This window comes from Sinohyriopsis cumingii, chromosome 1 (assembly GCF_028554795.1).
Source record: "Sinohyriopsis cumingii isolate HCF-2022 chromosome 1, ASM2855479v2, whole genome shotgun sequence".
NCBI classification, from domain to species: domain Eukaryota; kingdom Metazoa; phylum Mollusca; class Bivalvia; order Unionida; family Unionidae; genus Sinohyriopsis; species Sinohyriopsis cumingii.
In genome coordinates this window covers 124,773,541-124,794,383 of record NC_142961.1, presented here as the reverse complement: position 1 = coordinate 124,794,383, position 20,843 = coordinate 124,773,541, and the positions used below count along the sequence as shown (strand labels likewise).

The 20,843-nt window shown below is 35.6% G+C and overlaps 1 protein-coding gene across 1 annotated transcript in view; it reads right to left on the bottom strand.

The window, feature by feature from the left end:
- LOC149807811 (uncharacterized) overlaps window positions 1–18,862 on the bottom strand; it is a 49,009-nt gene extending 30,147 nt beyond the window's left edge. The window contains exons 1-4 of the mRNA XM_089970707.1: window positions 18,779–18,862; window positions 9,156–9,278; window positions 1,957–2,052; window positions 239–289 (exon numbers count right to left, since the gene is read on the bottom strand). Of these exons, the coding sequence (XP_089826833.1) occupies window positions 239–289; window positions 1,957–2,052; window positions 9,156–9,252 (244 nt within the window). The 5' untranslated portion in view covers window positions 9,253–9,278; window positions 18,779–18,862. The remainder of the gene's footprint in view (window positions 1–238; window positions 290–1,956; window positions 2,053–9,155; window positions 9,279–18,778) is intronic.
- Window positions 18,863–20,843: the final 1,981 nt, after the last annotated feature.

Below are 20,843 nucleotides of genomic sequence, written 5' to 3'. Positions count from 1 at the left end.
AATAACATAAATGCACTGGGGTTTCTTTTTCTTCTGCTACGACAAACATGTTCATCCAATAAGCCGTGCATTTAATAAGCTGTAGAATTCTCATGTTGTCGTCCAGTAAATACAGGTTTTACCGAAGACTTTGTACTTAATTTCTTTGTGAATGAAAAGTTTTACTTACGTTTTGAAAAAGTTTGGCATAAACTTATATCCTTATGCGTTAGATTTAGTTAAATCGTAAACTGCATACCCCCTGCTGGATTGGCGTTTTTCCGGACTATTTCAGGATCGTCCCCAGCACCTGGAATGGAATGGCATGAAAAAACAATTAGGAAGCAAGTGATGCTAACCTTCCTGTGTTATTAGTCTATGATCTAATAATAAATAACAAAAAGGAGTAAAGACAACAAGCTTTATAAAATTTAACAAATAATATATTTCCCTACTTATGCATATTTAATTGGCTTTTTTTAACACTGTATGTTGAACTTGACCTTGTCCAAAACTGAGTTTATTTATGCTGGACCCAAGTTGGCTTTTTATTTTAAACATTGTAAACAGCTAATACTTAGCTAAATTATTCTCTATATGTATGGGTTTACAATAAGTATCATTATTAATAGAAGTAAATAGGATTAGATGGGTCATGATTTTGGAATGTCCTAAGTGAACTATACATAATCCAGAGTATTGCTTTGTAAACATCAGGATCATTCTAGAAGGTTATTTTCCATTAGGTAATGGGTTTATTTAGAAAATGCTAATTGTGTCCTGAGGTCAAGTAGAGAACTATATAATCTTATAAATGTGAGGACTTGGTCATTCGTGCTTTAAGTTTTGGCACAATCAAGTTGTATGTTGTGTTCAGTTTATTTTTTATTTCGGGCCGGAATTTTTTGGGATAAAATTATTGAATTCAAGTGATTATTTTCTCTGAAAAGACAAACGTGTTCTGATACAATTCTTGGATGAAGATATTCACTGGAATTTTTACTGAATTCAAACCTGAAATTACATTTCTGTGATTCTAAAAAAGACTGTTGACACATAAACACTTTATAAGCTATCACCGACACGTCATCGCCTTCAGTTTCTGGAGGTTTTCTGGACTTGTAGAGAGTTTTATTCAGGACTTTAAATTATTACGCCTTGTGTCTGTCATTTCTAGATTACATTTGGGATTTAATTTGTAATGCCGTAAGTTCTTTTTTGTCATTTACACTTTGTAAAGACTATCGTGCTTGTGCACAAATGACACATGTGGATACAACATACGGAAAAGTGTACCAGTCTATGTTGCCCCTTATGGAAAAAGATGCATTCGAATGAAATGACTGGAATTTTTACTTCAAGTGATTGTTTTCCGACCCGATCAAATCACATTTGCTATAGGTTTCATTCTACACAAAATGTTAACATTCTAAACTCGATAAACCTTTCATTTTCTCGTTAGGCCTTAATGCCCTTTCTGTTGAATGCAAGTAGCATTCTTTACTCCTGGAAATATCAGAGAAAACATTAATAATTAATTCGACAATCACATAAGGATATTATAGCAAGTGATTGGTGCACTTAGTGTAGTGATACCTACAGCATATTGTATCCCCATGCAGTATCCCTGATGTAGTCTTATAGTTAATTAAACGAGCAATATTAAGTAGTCCCATTTACACTGGCTTAAAACCCAACGCAAACCCAACCCATTCCTCCAATAACATGGAAAAAGTGGATTGTTAACATCTTTGCAAAGAAAAGATAGATGACAAATATCCTTCATGTGGACAGACCCCAAGTTTGTGAACGTTCTTTACGCGATCTAGCTTTTCTTTATTCGGTTATAAGCTATTACGTTTCTTGAAAACAAGCAACTTACGTTTTGCATATACGTACTTTACCTTAATTACTCGGTTATCTTCTACTAAAGTAGTCTCATCTTTTAATCACAATGAAGAGTTATTTTAGTTTTACCTGTCTTTGAAGGATCCAACTTGCCTGCTTGTTTGGGCATTTCCTGGTATGGTAGATATGTGTTGCATTTCTTCCTGTCTTCTATGGTATTGTTTGCTAGAAATAAAATATAGAGAATTTACGTTATCATTTAGAGACAGAAAGCTGGAATAAAAATGGACGAATATACACATGGTTCAACTCACAGACGCCTGCATGTATGAGTGAGAAATATAGATAACGTTTCTATGCTGGTATACTGTGTATCAGAAAGAATCATAATGATATTTTTCAGAATGACTTTGAATGGGTCCTCACTAATCCCAAGGTACTGTTGTATTCCAAAAGACCAATGACCACTTTGTAATTACAATAAATAGCTGAAATACATAATTACTCTCAAATTATAACTGAACACATCTGCAAACACTCATCATAGATTCCCAAAGAATGATATTAAGAGAGGAATAAAAACTCGTTTATCAATATATACCTTCAACGTAATATATTTTCGAAGGAAACAACCATTTACTCGTAAACAAGGTCAGTCTTTAACTCACAGTAAACAACGTGTTTACTTCTTATAATCATGACAGATATAATGCAGGCATTACATCCACAACCCTCAATCGCGGACAAAACTGAAATACACAACATATATATATATACACATCACCTCCCTCAAAAAGAATAAGATAGATATATACAATAAAGTTTTCTTGTACATAGTAGTTAGATATACATATGAGTCTATAATAACCAAAGTTAAATAGGCAGATGTCTTATGAATGACACAAGATATGCACAAAATAAAACAATATGGTAAATCCATACACGTGAGAGTGCATATAGAATCACGGTATCGTTTTCCCTGATGTGTCTAATGTAATATTGTTTTTATTCAGCATCCAACTCTGTCACAACAATCTCTGATTTTTGTTTTTCATTTTAGTAATGAAAGTAACGGGGTTATGATCACCGAATGTATTAAGTACAAAAGAATATGAGCCAAGGTACACTTCAAAATGTTGCAAACCAGTATCCAAGCCACACATTTTTCTTGATTCGATACCCCATCAACCGTATACAAGCTGCATCAACAGACATTTAAATCATTTGCTGAAATTTGGAGCTGAAGGAACTGGTGCACATCAAAGTTAGGCCTTTAATTTGTCGAACGTAATTCTTGGCGCTTCTCAGACCAATTAATCTTAAATTTCTTACTCGAAAAATATGTCAGAAGCTTGACAACTATCGAGAAATTTAAACAAAATTTTCTAAAATATTCAGTTATACCTAAAATTAGCATCAGCTGCTTTATACTAACATGAAATTCAAGACAGAAGTGACCTTGACTTCTACATGTTTAAGTTGTCTGTGTACCACAATATGTCCTAAAAATATGACACAAACACGGCAAACATCACATTTGCCAATATTAACTCCCAGTAAAGCATCATTGAGTCAGTCAAAGGATCTGCAAAGATTTTAAACTAAAATCACTACTGTCAAATCTCGTTCCATCGTTTACGTCCTCGCTGTGTTACAAGGTTAACTAAACAGATTGAATAATGAGCTCGGTTACCTCTATCAAAATACTCATTTAAAATATTTATATGACAATTTTTTTCAGTTTCCTAGGAGTGGTAATGATATAATTTATGTAATTTACTTTCGTTTTTATTGTATAACGTCCGTACAACTTATCCCCATGAGGATTTCAGGAATGGGCAAGAGAGCCAGACATTTATCACCAATCTGAAAACTCATTTCCTGTGTATTTGTCTCATTTATAATGTCAATTTTGACAGAGTAGTTTGAATATTAGTTATTGTTACTTCACAAGCCTTAATCAACTTATATTTTCAATCAGAGACATAATGAAGAAGAATAATCTAAAATTCTTCATTTGAAAGAAGCGTCTATTTTAATATCTTTAACAGTCTCCGGACCAAAACTAATTCAAAAGGTCTAAAACCTAAAGATTCTTGAACGGATTCCCTAACAGCAAACTACAGGATAATGAACACCCTTGTCCCAATCTTTTCCTGCATTGGAACAATAAGACCCGATCATATTCTTCAAAGTTTGATGAAATCTTTTTAACGCCGTTTCACTTTGAAAGTGAAAGGCAGAAACGTTAAATTGTTGGATGCCTAATTGATAAATATCTTGTTGGAAAATTCCAGACATCAGATTTGACCATTTATCAGACTGGACTGATTTGTGAAGGCCAAAACGTACAAACAATCTTTGGTTTTAATTTTAATATTTCTCAGAGGAAGTGCCTTGGAAAATCTTGTGGACGCACACATTATGCTCAGCAAGTATTGTTTGCCTGTCTTGGTCTTAGGTAAATTACAAACACAGTCTACTTTTATTCTACTAAATGTTTCGTCAAATGAAGGAATAGGTTGCAGACGAACTTGAGGTACCATATGATTTGGTTTTCATACCATTTGGAGGGTATGAAAAGATATACAGTATTTAGAAATATCACTTTTAATTTCAGCCAATATAAATGATTCAAGATCAAGTCTTATTGACTCCGAAATGACCAATCAAAGGAGTTTCATGTTTTGTTTTGCAAAGCTAAAACCTGGAACTTGTTTAGCGTCAGCCACATCATAAGGGACGATTTTGTGCAACACACTTTCCTAAGGGTGACTGCATACTGGTAACTCTGAAAAAAGGAAGTGAACATAAATGTATTAGTCTTCAATCTTATGAAAAGCATTATTATGCCGTTTGTTTCCTTTTTTGCGTGAATTGATTCACGAAGCAAAGTAATGTAACTCAAACTTATTTGTAAAATTAAAATGAATAATAAGGAAACCACCGAATGCTTCCAGCGCACAGACTATGAATGACGGTTTCGTCTGCGTATAAATGCCTCACCGAAAGATTGAATCTTCACATTACGGAACGTCTTGTCAGTAAGCGGTCTACTTTAAGGACTTGCATACCTTCAGCTGTAGAGCTGACCCGAGTGATCATAGAATGACCAGAGTTATCGGAGTGGTGGGAATGACCCGAGTGACCGGAGCGATCCAAGATATCGACGTAGTACCAGCTGCAGAGCTAACCATAGACGTCTACCATAGCAGCTGTGAAGCTGAACCATAGCAGCAGTAGAGCTGAATGAACAGTGCTGCTTTTCGAGTAGCAGGTGATTGGGCGTTGCTGACCGAGATTGGTGGGCGCTGACTGCTTGATTGACCAACCTGGAATACTAACGTCTTGATTATTCAGTGTGACCGGTAGCCTAGTGTGCTGGTGACGGATTGTATAACTCCATACATGTAATCTTTTAGCCATGGGTTAATCTTTGGGGTTTGTAAAACCCAGTGTATTTTTGGGACTGTAAAGATATTTTGTATATCTGTCCCTTTTGTTGACATAATTTAACTATTTAAGTGAATACATTTTACTATATGAGTAAACTACTACATTTTTTTACTTATTGAGTAAAACACATCAATCTTTTCGTTGTGAAATCACTGTGAATCATTCACCCCTTGTACTGTGTAAGGTCTTTTATTTGTATTTTCAATATTAAGAGTCCGTGCATTTTATGTTAACTGATTCAATATTTGGATCATATACACGCACATATTAATGATAGTTATTTGCTCATTCAAGTCGTTCGTTATTAAACGTATTTATATCACCATCAAAAGTGTTACGTTGTAAATCCAAAATCCCACCCGGTTATCTTGTTACAAATGGTGTAAAAAGTGAGATCATTTCGGATTAGAAGAGCACTGAAATTATTGTTTCGTTATTCTTATATGATCTTTTGTGTGTTTCAGACGCTATTAACAAGACAGCGAGGTTCAGTAGACACTTAACATTACTTTTTTTTGTGGTACACACTTCACGTTTTGTTGCCTTTGAAGAAGGAAAATACGGTTTGTTGAAATTATAGTAATAACGCATTTTCTGTATAATACTGCACTTTAAGTTGGTCATACCAGATTTATGAAATGTCATCAATGAAAGAACTGGTAGAACTGGGGAAACAGTTTGGCTGCGAGAGGGAGTCCTTTAGAAATTTTGTTCTTGAAGAACAGGCTAGGGAAAAGGATCAGAGGTTAAATGAGAGGGATACAGAAAGGCAGAAACTAGAGATGTAAAGGGAAGCCAAGAGGGAGTTGATAGAATTAGAAAAGCAGGCCGAAAAGGAGAAAATAGAATTAGAGAAGGGGAAGAAAGAGTCAGAAAAACAAGCAGAGAGGGAGAAGGTAGAGTTAGAAAAACAGGCCGTAAAGGAGAAAATAGAATTAGAGCAGGGGAAGAAAGAGAAAAACAAGCAGAGAGGGAGAAGGTAGAATTGGAGAAAAAAGGCCGAATAGGAAAAAATAGAATGGGAAAGGGACGCAGAGAGGGAGACTATAACATTAGAGAAGGGAAAGATAGAGTTAGAAAACAAGCAGAGAGGGAGACGTTAGAACTGCTTAAAGAAATAGAGAATAGGAAGTTAGAAAGGGAAAAACAAATGAGGTTAGAAGCTTTGGAGAAAGAAGATAGAAATAGGCAGAGAGAGTATCAAAGAAATTCTGAGCTATAGAAAACTGAAAGGGAAGGGAACATGGTGTTCAACTGAGAGGTCCAAAATTTCCCCCATTTGAGGACGAACAACATAACATGGATAGTTATTTAAACAGGCTCGAAATGTATGCACTGTGCAAAAATGGAAAAAGGACGATTTGTCGCTGCATCTTAGCGCGTTGTTGAAAGGTAAATCATTAGAGTTTATTTGCATTTATCTGTGGCCGATTTGCTGAATTACCTCGCGCTGAAGGACGCAATTCTGAAGAGATACGAGCTAACCGAGGAAGGTTTTCGCAAGAAGTTTTAGTATAGCAACCCCGAGAGGAGAGACATTCACCAAATTCGTCAGTAGGACGTGCAATTACTTGCAACGATGGGTGAAATGTGACAAAGTCCTTAAGACATTTTGAGGGTCTTATCGATTTCTTGCTTCGGAACCAACTATTGACAACTTGTGGCAAGGAGTTATATTTGTTCTTGAGGGAGAAATCCTTCACGAATATATATATGACTTGGACATACAGGCGGATTTATTCGCTGAAGCTCGGGGAGCTTCACAGAACGTCATCTCGCGAGACGGCAAGGGTGGGAATAAGGTCAAGGACCAAAATCCCAGGGAACCTGAAACAGGGAAGGCATAAGAACATGTTTCACTTGCTAGGAGTGGGATCATATCACCCCCAATTGTCTTAATCGGAAGGGACCAGTCCAGAGAGTAGCAGTAGCCATTGAAGGCAGACAGTCGGAAGATGGAAAACTCGATGTTTCCCAGCAGGCTAAGCGGAAAGCAGTGTACGAGCCAGTGGTGCGTGCAGAGATCAGTGACTATGCGATCCAAGCGATCGGCACATGTATTTTCCCAGAGGCAAGGGTACCGACGGCAAATGGCACTGTCAATGGACAAGAGTTGACCGTTTTACGAGACACAGGATGCACTAATGTAGTCGTGAAACGGAGTCTCGTCCGCGATGACCAATTGCTTGGGTTTAAATCGCCTTGTATGGTACGGGTCCAAACAATCGACCGCGTTCCTTTCCCAAGGATATATACTGAAACACCTTTCTTGACCGGAATCGTGGAAGCCTTGTGCATAGCCAACCCGATCTATGAACTTTCGATTGGCAATGTCCAGGGATCTAGACTCCCAACCATGTCTGACTTCCGATTCCTGATCATCCAAGCAGTGCAAACCATAACTAAGGTAAATGAGGATAACAGACCATTACGTAAATTAAAAGTACCGGAAGCCATTACTAATATCTCCTTCCAAGAATTTCGTACTGAGCAAGAACGTCACGCGTCTTTACGTGCAAACGTGAAGAAAGCATTATCAGGTACCGTGAGGAAGTGTAACAACGGGGGTTCCTCTAAATTTCTACTTCGAAAAGTTTAATGTACAGGGAATACTTACCTTTTCCTACCTAAAGTTATTTACCGGCGTGTATTGGCTGATGACTGAACCAAACAAAGTAATTTTATTGGATGTGTAAAGCACGCTCTTGATCCTGTCCTTTTGTAGCTACCACATCTGTTTATCGCATTCTGTTTTTGATAGTAGTATACGTTATTTTTTTTTCTCTTTAGGATATATCATACTAATGTCAATGATAATTGCACTTTCAATCACAACAAATACGTCATGGGCTATTAAATGTTATAACTGAACACAATATATATCTAACTTCGCATCATGGATTAACACAGATGTGCTGTAATAGTGGGTAGTGTCTAAATTGTACTTTTATATTTAGCACACTTCAAAATTATAACACAACATTACGATATGTATTACCAAATAGTCGTTCAGATCATATAAAGTTTGAAGGCTGAAGATTAACATAACACATGTGTATATTGATGATTGTCACTGATATGTTTTAATCGTCCAGTGACTAAATTTATCTTTGAGTGATATTGATATTTCATTGAATCTATCAATGTTATCAATTATTTGCAGAGGTAAATCTATTTAGCACTTATGACGCAAACCTAATAGTGTGCGTTAACAACGTAAATCTCTCCGAATTGTCTGAACGTTTCTGTGAAACTTGTGTCTGTTGCTTTTCTAACTGACTGTTCTAATGACTGGAAAATGAAGTAAAGTTATTTACAAAATCGAACCGTTCATTTCACGGTCTTATTTTTCCTTACCAATAACCAAACAGCTTCAAGATCGAATCGTTCATTTCACAGTACGTAGTTCCTTTACGATTTTAATTTTCTGAATTAATTCATCGTCCACTTTTTAAGATCCTACCAAACCAGTTCTAAAAAAACTAAAAGCAATCAGTACCTGAGCAGACCATTATTCTTTAAAATATGTGAATTGACTTCATTTCAAAGAATACCTGACGAAATATGTTTAGATATTTGCATTGCATTTTGATGCATAACTGTAACCCACCCCTACCACAAACCAACTGCGCGCGTTTTTTTTTTCTCCACAAAGCTTAGCTCATCCAAGGAACTACCCATTTTTAGGAAACAGCGTGCCCTCGCTGTAAATCTGTTATCGTGTTTTACTATGTTGCGTCCCTTTTGGGCATCTATTTTCGTTGAGTGATCTGGTAAATCAATAAACCACATATTTTACACCTTGTCATATATTTACATTGCGTTTTGATCTAGATATAACACGTTGATTGCTTCATAAAATGAAACCAAACCCATTTTTCTTCTCTCGACATCTTCTATGTTTTCTGTTGTTTGTAGTCCCTCGTGATGTTGAATATCCAAATTCTTCTTTGACGTGTTTCCTCCCATCTCTTCCTTTCTTTCTAATAAATCACCTACATTGAGTATTATTAAAAAGAAATGAGATAGTAAAAACATTAATACAGAAACTGAAACAATTATTCCTTTAATTTAAAGTTGAAATACACGTAAAACACAATTTAGAATTATTTCAAGAGATTAAAATGTTCCTTATTGCCTTATAATTAGAGAAATATAAAATGGCGGAGAAGATGGAGGTAATTAGCTGATTACAAATCTACACTCACACCATTTTGAAGATGTTATAAACATTTGGTAATCATACCATCCCTGCCGTAGTTTATGTACTAATTTTCCTGTTAAATTATAATCATTCCTTCTCAATTAATGCGTGATGATTATTAATGTATGTTTGCTATTGTGACATTATTATTATTATTATTATTATTATTATACGCAAAACAAAAACCATGTAATTATTATCGGTTAAAGCCGATATTTGAACTACAATTACCCTGCAAGTGGTTAATGGATTTGATGATATAATGAGTGATAGAAGGCCGTGTGTATTGTTAGGATTAAAGCTTCTGATGTTTTGTCATTTGCTTGAAGTAATGTTAGGAGTGAAAACAATTGCGCATTTCCATAATGTTGTACCTTGAAGATGTTGCCTTCAGTTACTTCCTGTTTACTAGAGCAAGGTCGGGCTTACTTACAAAATCTCTTCCAAATTTTCCGTTAAATCTGTATGAATGGAAATAAGCTACGAGTCTTTTGGATGAAATAACTGTAAAATTCCAATAGTGGAATAAGTAGGAATGGCCGTTTTTATGTACATGCCATGATCATTTTTATTTATATACATGAGGCAGGGTCGGCTTTTTTGACAATATTGTGCAAGTTTAAATTAAAGCTTCTCTTTGCGGCAACAGATCTTACGTCATTTGATTTTAAAATGAGACAGTCTGTAGTAGGGAGAACCGAACATGCATTTCTTGTGAGATATTTACTGACGCAAGTAGTTACACGATACAACTATTCTATTCGTTTCAAGAGAATGCAACAAGTTTGACCCTAAGGTAATTTATATGGCTAAGACTAGCAGACGCGCGTTATTTCGCATTATTTAGCCTAGATTATGGTGATGTAGTTGTCTTAAAAATATGTCAAGATGACACAATTATGGTCTCGTCAAAAGGTACTAAGACTGATAGTACTCGTCTTTAAATGGCATAAAGGTCTTTTAGAATGAATTATTCGATGAATTTCTTATGCATGTTAAAGTGGCCTACTTTAATTGAGATCGACATCCAATATCACTAAAAATAGGTCATAGCTGTCGTTTATGAGATTAAGTTAACATTGGAAATAATACATAGTTTAACTTAATCGACTCTTCCAATTTCAACATCTATGTTTATACAGCAACGTTTAATGACGCTTCAAAATTTTCCGTTTCATGTTCAGATAACCTGCTAAATAATAGATTTGGATCAAAAGAAATTAAAAGAATCTTTAAGTTTTATATACTTTGTTCATATTACAATCACCTAGGAACTAAGGAATAAGAAAACTTAAAATTTACTCACAACCTACGACTCGTGTAACCTGAGGTCTATACGGGCCTGACTATATTCATAACGTTATTAAAAAATGATCTAACATCTTTGATAACGTGTTTCTCGAAAGACAGTTCATTGGGTTAACCATACGATATGTGCACATATGTTTCCAGTTGTAGTTATATAAAGCAATGAGTCACGATCTGCATAACTTACAACCTATCAAACCCCTACAAGACGTGTGTCACCTGTTACTGAAAATTAATAACAAGCAACGTCCATGGTTCTTGCTTGTTTGTATTTGCTGGAAACTATTCCAAAATCGGTAGAAAGGTCAAGTTGTCGATTTATTGTAATCAATGCACTCCTAATAAATAAATTAGAAAGGAACAAGGTATTCATTGAAAAGTTTTATTTTTATTTTAGAAAGTTAAATAATGTACTGGAACCTCAAGAACAACATTTGAATGCAGTCTGATATTTGTCTGATCTCAATATGTAAACAATTGCCTGCTTGGTTTTCAATATTTCTCAATCTAACATTTTTCAAGATGAGCAAATTAAGTGCGAGTACGCAGTCTAGACTATATGCTCTTCCTGACTATGTGTATATTTTGTATTTACTACTACAATGTGTATTCTAGATCTTCGGACTAAATTTAACTCTTAGATTCATGTTTAATGTTCCTTAAAACTATTCATTGCTACCGACAAAAGTATATTATAAGTAAGCAATTCTTTTGTGTATGTTCCTTCCTTTCATCATTATGGAAGTTTCATATGGAAGTGGGATAAATAAATTTGACGAAATTGAAATCCATGCAATGAAAATAAAATTTACTGTTATCGGGTCACAACAGTTTTGCAATAGCTAGTGCAGTGTGTCATGTGTGTCAGGTACCCATACTGGTTTCCTTAATTTTACAGGAAAAAGTTTGTATTACTGTAAAGCAAAGCTCATAACAAACTTTGGTATATAATATTTACTTATTATGTCATTGCATTTGAATTAATATTACGTATTCCTCTGAGATTTTCTGAGATAGCGGAGATTAACCTTTACGTTTTATAGGCCCTACACAAAACAATGTAAATATGCATACACATGGTGAACATGATGTCTTTCAGAGACAGAGGAAAAGAAATATCGAATGAGAAAGAAAGAAATGCTTCTGACTAACTAATACTCAATATTCTGGATCGTAAATCGACATGATCGTACAGTTATTTTATACTATGAAGCGATGGCTCAGTATTTACGTGCATGTCTTTGAACAGCTTAATACTAGCATTAGCGAGTGTCTAATTAGCCAAGTGACATAATCAAGAACAAGGTACATCTAAACAGATCGGAGAGGGGGTTTGGTGACACTCGTGTTAGAAACAACTTATTCCCTTCTTGCATACATTCTATAGAGCACTTGAGTACTATTCATTCCTGTTACAAACTTTTGTACCGTATGATTCCAGTTTAAATGCCTCTTAAATGTTCTTGCTATCTCTGATGAGCAAATGCATTACAAAGAAACCAAACCTGTAATACAGACTCATTTATCCGTGTCTTTCTTATATGCAAAATTCGTCAAATACGTCAAGTAGCTGGTATAGATGAATAAGTCAATATGATTGGTGGCTCGCCTTCTTTACTCATCCTAACGTTATGGATAAGATTGCCTTCAGAGTTTCTCAGTCGGGTTATACATTTCTTAGGATACTGTCATACCAAGACTGAAAATCGGTAAGATGATATAGCTTGTACCCATTACTCTCTGCCCGATGTACGGTCCAGGACATGTTATGATATGTATTATGTTTAAATCAACGTTTAATGAATCCGAAAAACCTTAAACGGATTGTTGTCAACTTCATAGTGTAGCAACTGTATGCTCTACTATTTCGGTATGTGCTTCCTCGCCCTCACATTGTCCATAAAGCAAGGTCAAGCTTATCTGAAACAACGTTTTTTAAACGTTTCGGTTAATTTGTTTCTGTATGGATAAAGTATTTGTAAAACTCTACTCTAACTATTATCCCCGTGCGCATATATGCGCGCACATGTCGTCTTTTCTTTATGTACGAGGCAAGAACAAGTTCTTATCGAAATCGTAAATTTGTTCAAGTAAGGTTCCTCTTTGTGGTTATAGGTCCTCAGCTACTGAACATTATGTAGCAAGAAGAACCGATCATTCGTTCATTTAATTTATCTACTGCCCAATCTCCGCAAATATTATTTATATCATCAAAAGAATATCAGGTCACACAGACACAGCGAGATCTCACAGTACCATGTATTGCTTGTGTCTAATATTGGAAGAGCAATGTATTATTGTATATGAGACGTGCAACTCTCCAACTGGAGGAGAACATGTAGTTTTCTCTAGAACACATATCCATCTCAAACGCAGAACTTAGTGAAATAGCGTAAAAGCTTCATCAGCTGGTAAGATATTTCAAAGATATAAACTTTATATTTTATGTTCATCGACTAATGACGAAGTTCAATAAAAAGTCAATGCCAATGGCGAATTCAGTGCTTGACAAAAAGTAAAGGTTCTACATTTTGTGATGTAATTGGTCTGCATACAGGATGCGTGCTTTTACGAAAAAACTACGAAATGTCAATTCATTTAGATTAAACGGCACTTACCATACATTTAGATTGCATGGCACATACCATGTATTTATATTGCATAGCACATACCATACATTTAGATTGCATGGCATGTACCATACACTTAGACTACACGGCACATAAATAAATTTAGATTGCATGGCACATACGATACATTTAGATTGCACGGCATGTACCATACACTTAGACTGCATGGCACATATGATACATTTAGAATGCATGGCACATACCATACATTTAGATTGCCTAGTACGTACCATACATTTAAATTGCATGACATATACCATGCTTAGGTTGAAAGGAACATGTCAGACAAAGAGGTTGAATGGCTTGAGTCATACATTTAGACTGAGTCTATATATATCAATTTGTTGTTTTCCTTTATACTCCTAGGACCCGTGAATGACAGCATATGATTTATTCTATATACTTCTGTCTTGGGTGGTAAGTTTAATATAAGAAGTCATATTTTTTCTCTGTGCTTGATAATGGTGCCATTCCTCTTCATCTCTGTCAGCAGCTTGTAGGTGTTTGTTATTTTACTACACCGAACCTTTTCGCTCTTTGTATATCTGGGTTCTTCTTAAACTCTTTCGTCTACGCAAGTTATATTCTTTGTATTCATATTAATGAATTTACCAAAGATGAATGAACCGCTACTGCACTGAGAGTGTGGAATTAATTCACAAACCAAGTAAAGAGAAAAAATATAAATTAGGTTATTCACCCTCACCTTGATAAAATTGAAAGCCTTAACTATATTTCTATAAAACCAAGCACATATAGAACCAAACGAGACAAATATATGACTGTACCGAAGATTCGTGATCGCAGATCAGTATTTGCACTACAAATGAAAATATATTTATTACAAAGAGCACCTTGTTACTTTTGATATTGTGTTTCTTTAGAGCATAAGGATTGAAAAAAAATCGATGATGTGACCTTTCTCGTCTTTTGAGTAGTTTCCATCATTCCTTAAATACGAATCATACTAACGAAACCCAGTTCTTTAAATAGACCCGTGAACATAGTTTAATAACTCTTTTCAATGACAGTTGACACTCACGTTGGATTTTCTACGTGTTTGACACAGTTTTTATTATTATAATATTATCCGTGACTCATAGCTTCATTTAACAGTTGCTTTGTGTATTTAAGTTAGTGCAGATGTAATAGCCCGTTAGTCACTGCAACGTAAACAAAGTATATAAAGCTCATAGATGGGGTTTTGTTGTTTGTTTTTTTTTAAATTTCTTAACTATATTTCTTTCTCATATCAGTATCTATATATAGGCAGTTTAGACGAACTGAAGCGAAAACATTGACTGGTTTCCTTCCTTCAACTCTAGTCTGTAAGCTCATGCGTTCGAATTAGGACCAGTAGCGGCACGAGGATTTAAGTCACCCGGAGACAATGTTCTTTAGTAATGCCACTACTTTGCTACAGAAAACAATGTTTATGTCAGTCACCTATGCACTCACCAACTCAAATACGTTTAGCGAAAAATTGAACTAAGGTGAATGTGAAATACTATGAAACTTTTAGGTGCAACATAACCGAGAAAACCTCCCATCTGCGCCCTCGCCTGGCGAATGGGTAAAAATGCCCCCACCCCTTCGCACCGACAGGCATTTTACTATTATAAGCTATGATGTGTTTTCAATGTTACATTTCGTTTCAAGAATGATAAATATGACCATGTCTTTAGTGATGTTTAAGTTGTTCAATTTGGAGCTCACTTGAAGTAGGACTCTTTTGTATACGCAAGAAACTCATGTACATAGGAACGGTGTACTACTACGCCGTTGATGAAATATATCCCTCCACAAGCAGGTCCAGTAGAGAGGTTAACTTCCTGGAAGTTAAGAGCTGGACTGAGTAAAATATCCTTTTACTTTCTAAGACGTCAATAAACAACAATTTCTCTCTCTCTCGTCCTCTCTCAGTGTTTCAGCGGGGGGGGGGGGGGGCGCCCTCATCTTTTCCTACAACCAAGATGTATTTGTGCGCATAGATCATCTATTTTAAGGTGACCGTGTATGGAAAAAAGCCCGGTGGATGAAACTTGTGCATGTATATATATATATATATATATATATATATATATATATATATATATATATATAAAGTTTGTCCAACTCTAAGCCATATGAGAAATCCTTTTGTTACTCGACTCCGTGCAAGATAACAAAAATACTTTATATTTATATTAGTTGTACGTGGCCAGGCCATTAAATCACAGTTAAATCAATCTGTGTTTTAAAAATACGATCAATACCGACCAGATATTAACGTTTGTTGATCGGCTACATAAATTAAAAATCCATATGGTTGTTGTCTACCAAGAAACAATAAATTGTAAAGCTATTGTAATTCATATCAACTGAGCACCAGGCCAAAGGAATATTTCTCAGCGGTTGTCTATCAACACCGTTAGAAAATCTACCAAAACGTACAGCCATCTTTAATAATCTCAATCACTTGGGTATATCGTCGTTTTACATACATGATAAATGAACTAGTATGCCTGCTTCGTAAAAAAGATTTTTGCAGCATTGGCTTATTTATGTAGCCTAACATCGTCGAAAGCAACTATATTATTTATACTTCCATCCAGACCATCGAACCGATCGAGCGCCATTAGTATCTGTAATAATTTCAACTGGTTCGTTATCTTCGTTATTATCACTGTCACGGAATTAAACTCTTTTATTTATTGAATACATGTACTCGGGTTTCATATTTTGTGTACACTATGCCCGAGGGTGATTTATGTATATTGTGTCGTATTTTGAAATAGTGAGTTCGGTTATCTCATGCAGCACGTGCGAATTGCTCACGATGGGACGAACCGAACTCCTACAACGCGCAGACGGTGTATAAATACCTCACCGTATGTACATTTCTTTACAATACGAAATAGTCTTGTCAGCGGGTAGTCTGCTTCAAGGACTTGCACGTCTTCAGCTGTAGAGCTGTATGTGATCTGGGTGTACGGGGTGTCCGGAATGTCTACTGTCTGTGACTCGAGTGTCCAATGTTCGGGGTGTCCGGAATGTCTACTGTCTAATGTCCGGGTGTCCGGAATGACTATTGTCTGTGTCTGGAGTGAACAGAGTGTCTCTGTCTCTGTCTGTGTCTTGAATGACCAGAGTGTCTAATGTCCGGGGTGTCCGGAGTGGCAAATGTTTAGAGGGTCTAATGTTATGAGTGTTCAGAAGTGTTCCGAGTGGCCGGAGTCAGTGGAAGATGTGAAGCTGAACTGTAGCAGCCGTGGAGCTGAAACAGTGTACTGATGACGGAGTTTATCTCCGTACATGTCATGTTTGTTTGCCGTGGGCTAATTTTGTGGTTCGTAAACCCAGTGCATTTTTCAGGACTGTAAGGATAAGTTGTATATCCTTCCCTCTTTTTTATCCCCATAATTTCGCTGATTGAATGCATTTTACTACATGAGTAAAATGTTTACATCGTTTGCTAACAGAGTAAACTATATCCATCGTTTCATTGTCAAATCGTTGTGAACCATTCACCCCTTGTCTTTATATTTGCTAAATTAATTTATCTGTATTTTTAATCATTAAGTAATTGCGTTCTTATGTTAATCAAATCAAATATTTGGACAAAATCAAATATTTGGACAATCATGATAAATGAACTAGTATGTCAAGTATTATGTTGTGAATCCGAAAATCCCGGTTATTTTAACAGTGCAGCCATCTCTAATAACCTTATCACTTGGGTATATCGTCGTTTTGTATACATGATTAAAGTGCTCGTATGCTTACTTCGTAAAAAGATTTGGCTGCATTTGATTTTTTATCTACTATCACATCTTCGTAAGCAACTATATTATTTATATTTCCAACCAGACCATCAACCGATCGATCATCTTTATCATCTGTAATAATTTCAACTGTTTCGTTATCTTCGTTATTATTACCGTTTTCATGAATAAGAATAGTGCAGTACTGTTGATCATCAGCTGATGCAGCGAATAAACACAATTTATCCAACTATAACCATATTAATATCAAAATGAGTAACAGTTGAGTTTTCCTGGATCCTGAGATACCAATAATAAATAGCTCTTATAGAATTTGGCCACTGGATGATTCTTGGCCAAAGGTTATACTGCAATGACCGGTAGTGAGGTGAAAAAATAGAACTTTCTAAATAATGTAAATGGTGGATATATTTCAGCGTCACTCGGTATATCATTTGGAATTCTACGAGGAAAATATCCATATGAAAAACACTCTTGCTGAATATAATATTTGTCGAACTGAAATAAGATTAGATATCCAATTTGATAAATGTGATCGTCCACATTACGGTGAGAATCTAATCAATAAAATCGACAATGCATGTCATCGTCCCTTCAATTCCAGTAACATCTAGAACCACAGTTAAGACGGTTGATATTCCACATGCAACATCGATGACCGCACCTAGACGTTTATATCTATGAAAGTTTTTATCATGTGGATATCTCAAAGTGTAATTGTGTTTGTTTTTCTCTTCGGTATGAATCTGCAGTTAACAGCGATAGTGTAGACATTTTAAATAGAGATATTACTTATTCTAATTTACTGTTAATTCGTCTAATTTACTGTTGTGACAGACACAATTATGTTGACACTATTGAGTCAATTCTTCTGTGACGCTATTGATGACCAGCGATAAAACTTGAATGCCCCCACAAATGCATAGTTAAAAGGCTAAATTTATCTTAGCCGAAAATTGATATTCTTTACACCCCCTTGCCTTGTGTGTGAGAGAGAGAGAGAGAATTTTTAACATAGCTTTCACAATTTATCTATTCTATCGCTACGATGTTTGCAGTGTGGCAGTTTATAAAATGTATAGCACTGGGGCATAATACAACAGACATGTAACATGACGTCTCAGTCACATTATCCTGACACCAGGCCGACCAGTCTTAATACTAACCTGTTAATGCTGAGCGCCTAGCGAGGCAGCTGTTAGTACGATTATTGTAAGTGTATGATATGATTCGACCGGGGTTCGAACCCACGAACTCCCGTTTCCGAGTCGGACGCTCTAACCACTAGTCCAACAGAGCGGTCTGCCCTTGGTCGTAGCTGCGTATTTAAAAGTAATATTGCATTGGTCCTTGTTAAATTTCCGGACTTAACTGCTCGTACAGATATGACCGTGACTTCTTTTAGTTCTCTTAGTTGTTCCCCAAATACAGGAACGAAAGGCCATAGAGACCTAAGAGTAGATATAAATGAAAAAGTTCACATTTATTCCATAATGATTGTTAATTTAGAAACCTAACATAGTGGTAGTAATTCCAAATACAAGGAAAATACGTTTTAAATAAAAGTTGAGAGATAAATCAGGACTTACCTACGATCGAAAAATATTCATCTCAGACCTTTTACTTATCCCATGTTCAATCCGTAGAATATGGCTACCTGGAAGATAGTTAAACCTAAATTCAATAGATATAAATAGACATATCAATCGTATCACACAAGTACATGAATGTACACACGATTTAACATAACATTTAACTTCCTTTTTGTAACAAATAACTTGGCAGTCTTCCAAGCTATACAACACTCTGCCTAGAATATTCTTAAAACTTAAAAAAAGAAATCCACATTTGACGAAATTGAAATCCATGCAACGAAAATAAAATTTACTTTTATCGGGTGACAACAGTTTTGCAATAGCTAGGGCAGTGTCTCATGTGTGTCAGGTACCCATACTGGTTTCCTTAATTTTACAGAAGTTTTTCATTACCGTAAAGCTCATAACATACCTTTGGTATATACTATTTACTTATTATGTCATTCCATTTGAATTAATATTACGTACTCCTCTGAGATAGCGTAAGTTAACCTGTACGATATATAGACACTGCACATAACAATGTAAATATGTATATACACGGAGAGCATGATGTCTTTCAGAGACAGAGAAAATGTAATACAGAGTGAGAAAAAATTCTTCAAAATAACTAATAATCAATATTCTGGATAGTAAATAAACATGATCGTACAGTTATTTACTACTATGTAGCGATGGCTCAGTATTTACGTGGATGCTTTGAACAGCTCAATACTTGCATTAGTAAGTGTCTAATTAGCCAAATGACATACTCAAGAATAAGGTACATCTAAACAGATCGAGGAGGGGTGGGGTGGTGGTGACGATCGGTTAGGAACAACTAATTCCTTTGAGTACATTATATAGATCACTTGCATACTGTTCATTCCTGTTACAAACGTTTGTAAAAGATTTATCTGCCGTGTACAGTACCGTATGATTCCCGCTGTAATGCCTCTTAAATGTTATTGCTATCTCAGATGAACAAATGCATTACAAAGAAACCAAACTTGTAACTCAGACTCATTTTTCCGTGTCTTTCTTATATGCAAAATTTCGTCAAGTACGTTAATTGGATGGTATAGGTGAATAAGTTGATATGATTGGTGTCTCGCCTTCTTTATTCATTCTAACGTTATGGATACGATTCCGATCAGAGTTTCTCAGAAGGATTATACATTTCTGAGGATACTGTCATACCAAGACTAAAAATCGGTCGGATGATATATCTTGTACCCGTTACGCTCTGCCCGATGTATGGTCCAGGACATTTTATGATATTTATAATGGTTTAAATCAACGTTTAATGAATCCGCAAAATCTGAAACGGATTGTTGTCGGCTTCATAGTGTAGCAACTGTATGTTCTACTATTTCTGTATGGGCTTCCTTACCCTCACACTGTTTTAGATCAAGGTCAAGCATATTTGAAACATCATTTTGTAGAAGTCTCGGTTAAATTTTTCTGTATGGATGAAGTATTTGTAAAACTCGAATCTAATTACTATCCCCATGCGCGTACATGCGAGCACGTCCTCTTTCCTTTATGCACGAGGCAAGAACAAGTTCTTATCAAAATCGTAAAAGTTTTCAGGTAAGATTCCTCTTTGTGCTCCTCATTCTTTCATTTAATTTATCTACTTGCCAATCTCCGCAAATATTATTCATAGCATTCAACTGGAGGAGAATATGTAATTTTCTCTAGAACAGATAGCCATCTCCAACGTCAGAACTTAGTGAAAAAGCGTAAAACCTTCAACGGTAGGTAAGGTATTTCTAAGATATAAACTCCATATTTTATGTTCATCGACTAATGACGAAGGTCAAATAAAAAGTCAATGCTAATGGCTAATTCAGTGCTTCACAAAAAGCAATGCTTCTACATTTTGTGTTGTAATTAGTCTGCATACAGGAGGCGTGCTTTTACGAAAAACTACTAAATGTCATTTCATTTAGATTAAACGCACGTATCATACATTTAGATTGCATAGCACATACCCTACATTTAGATTGCATGGCACATAACATACATTTAGATTGCATGGCATGTACCACACATTTAGAGTGCATGTCACATATGA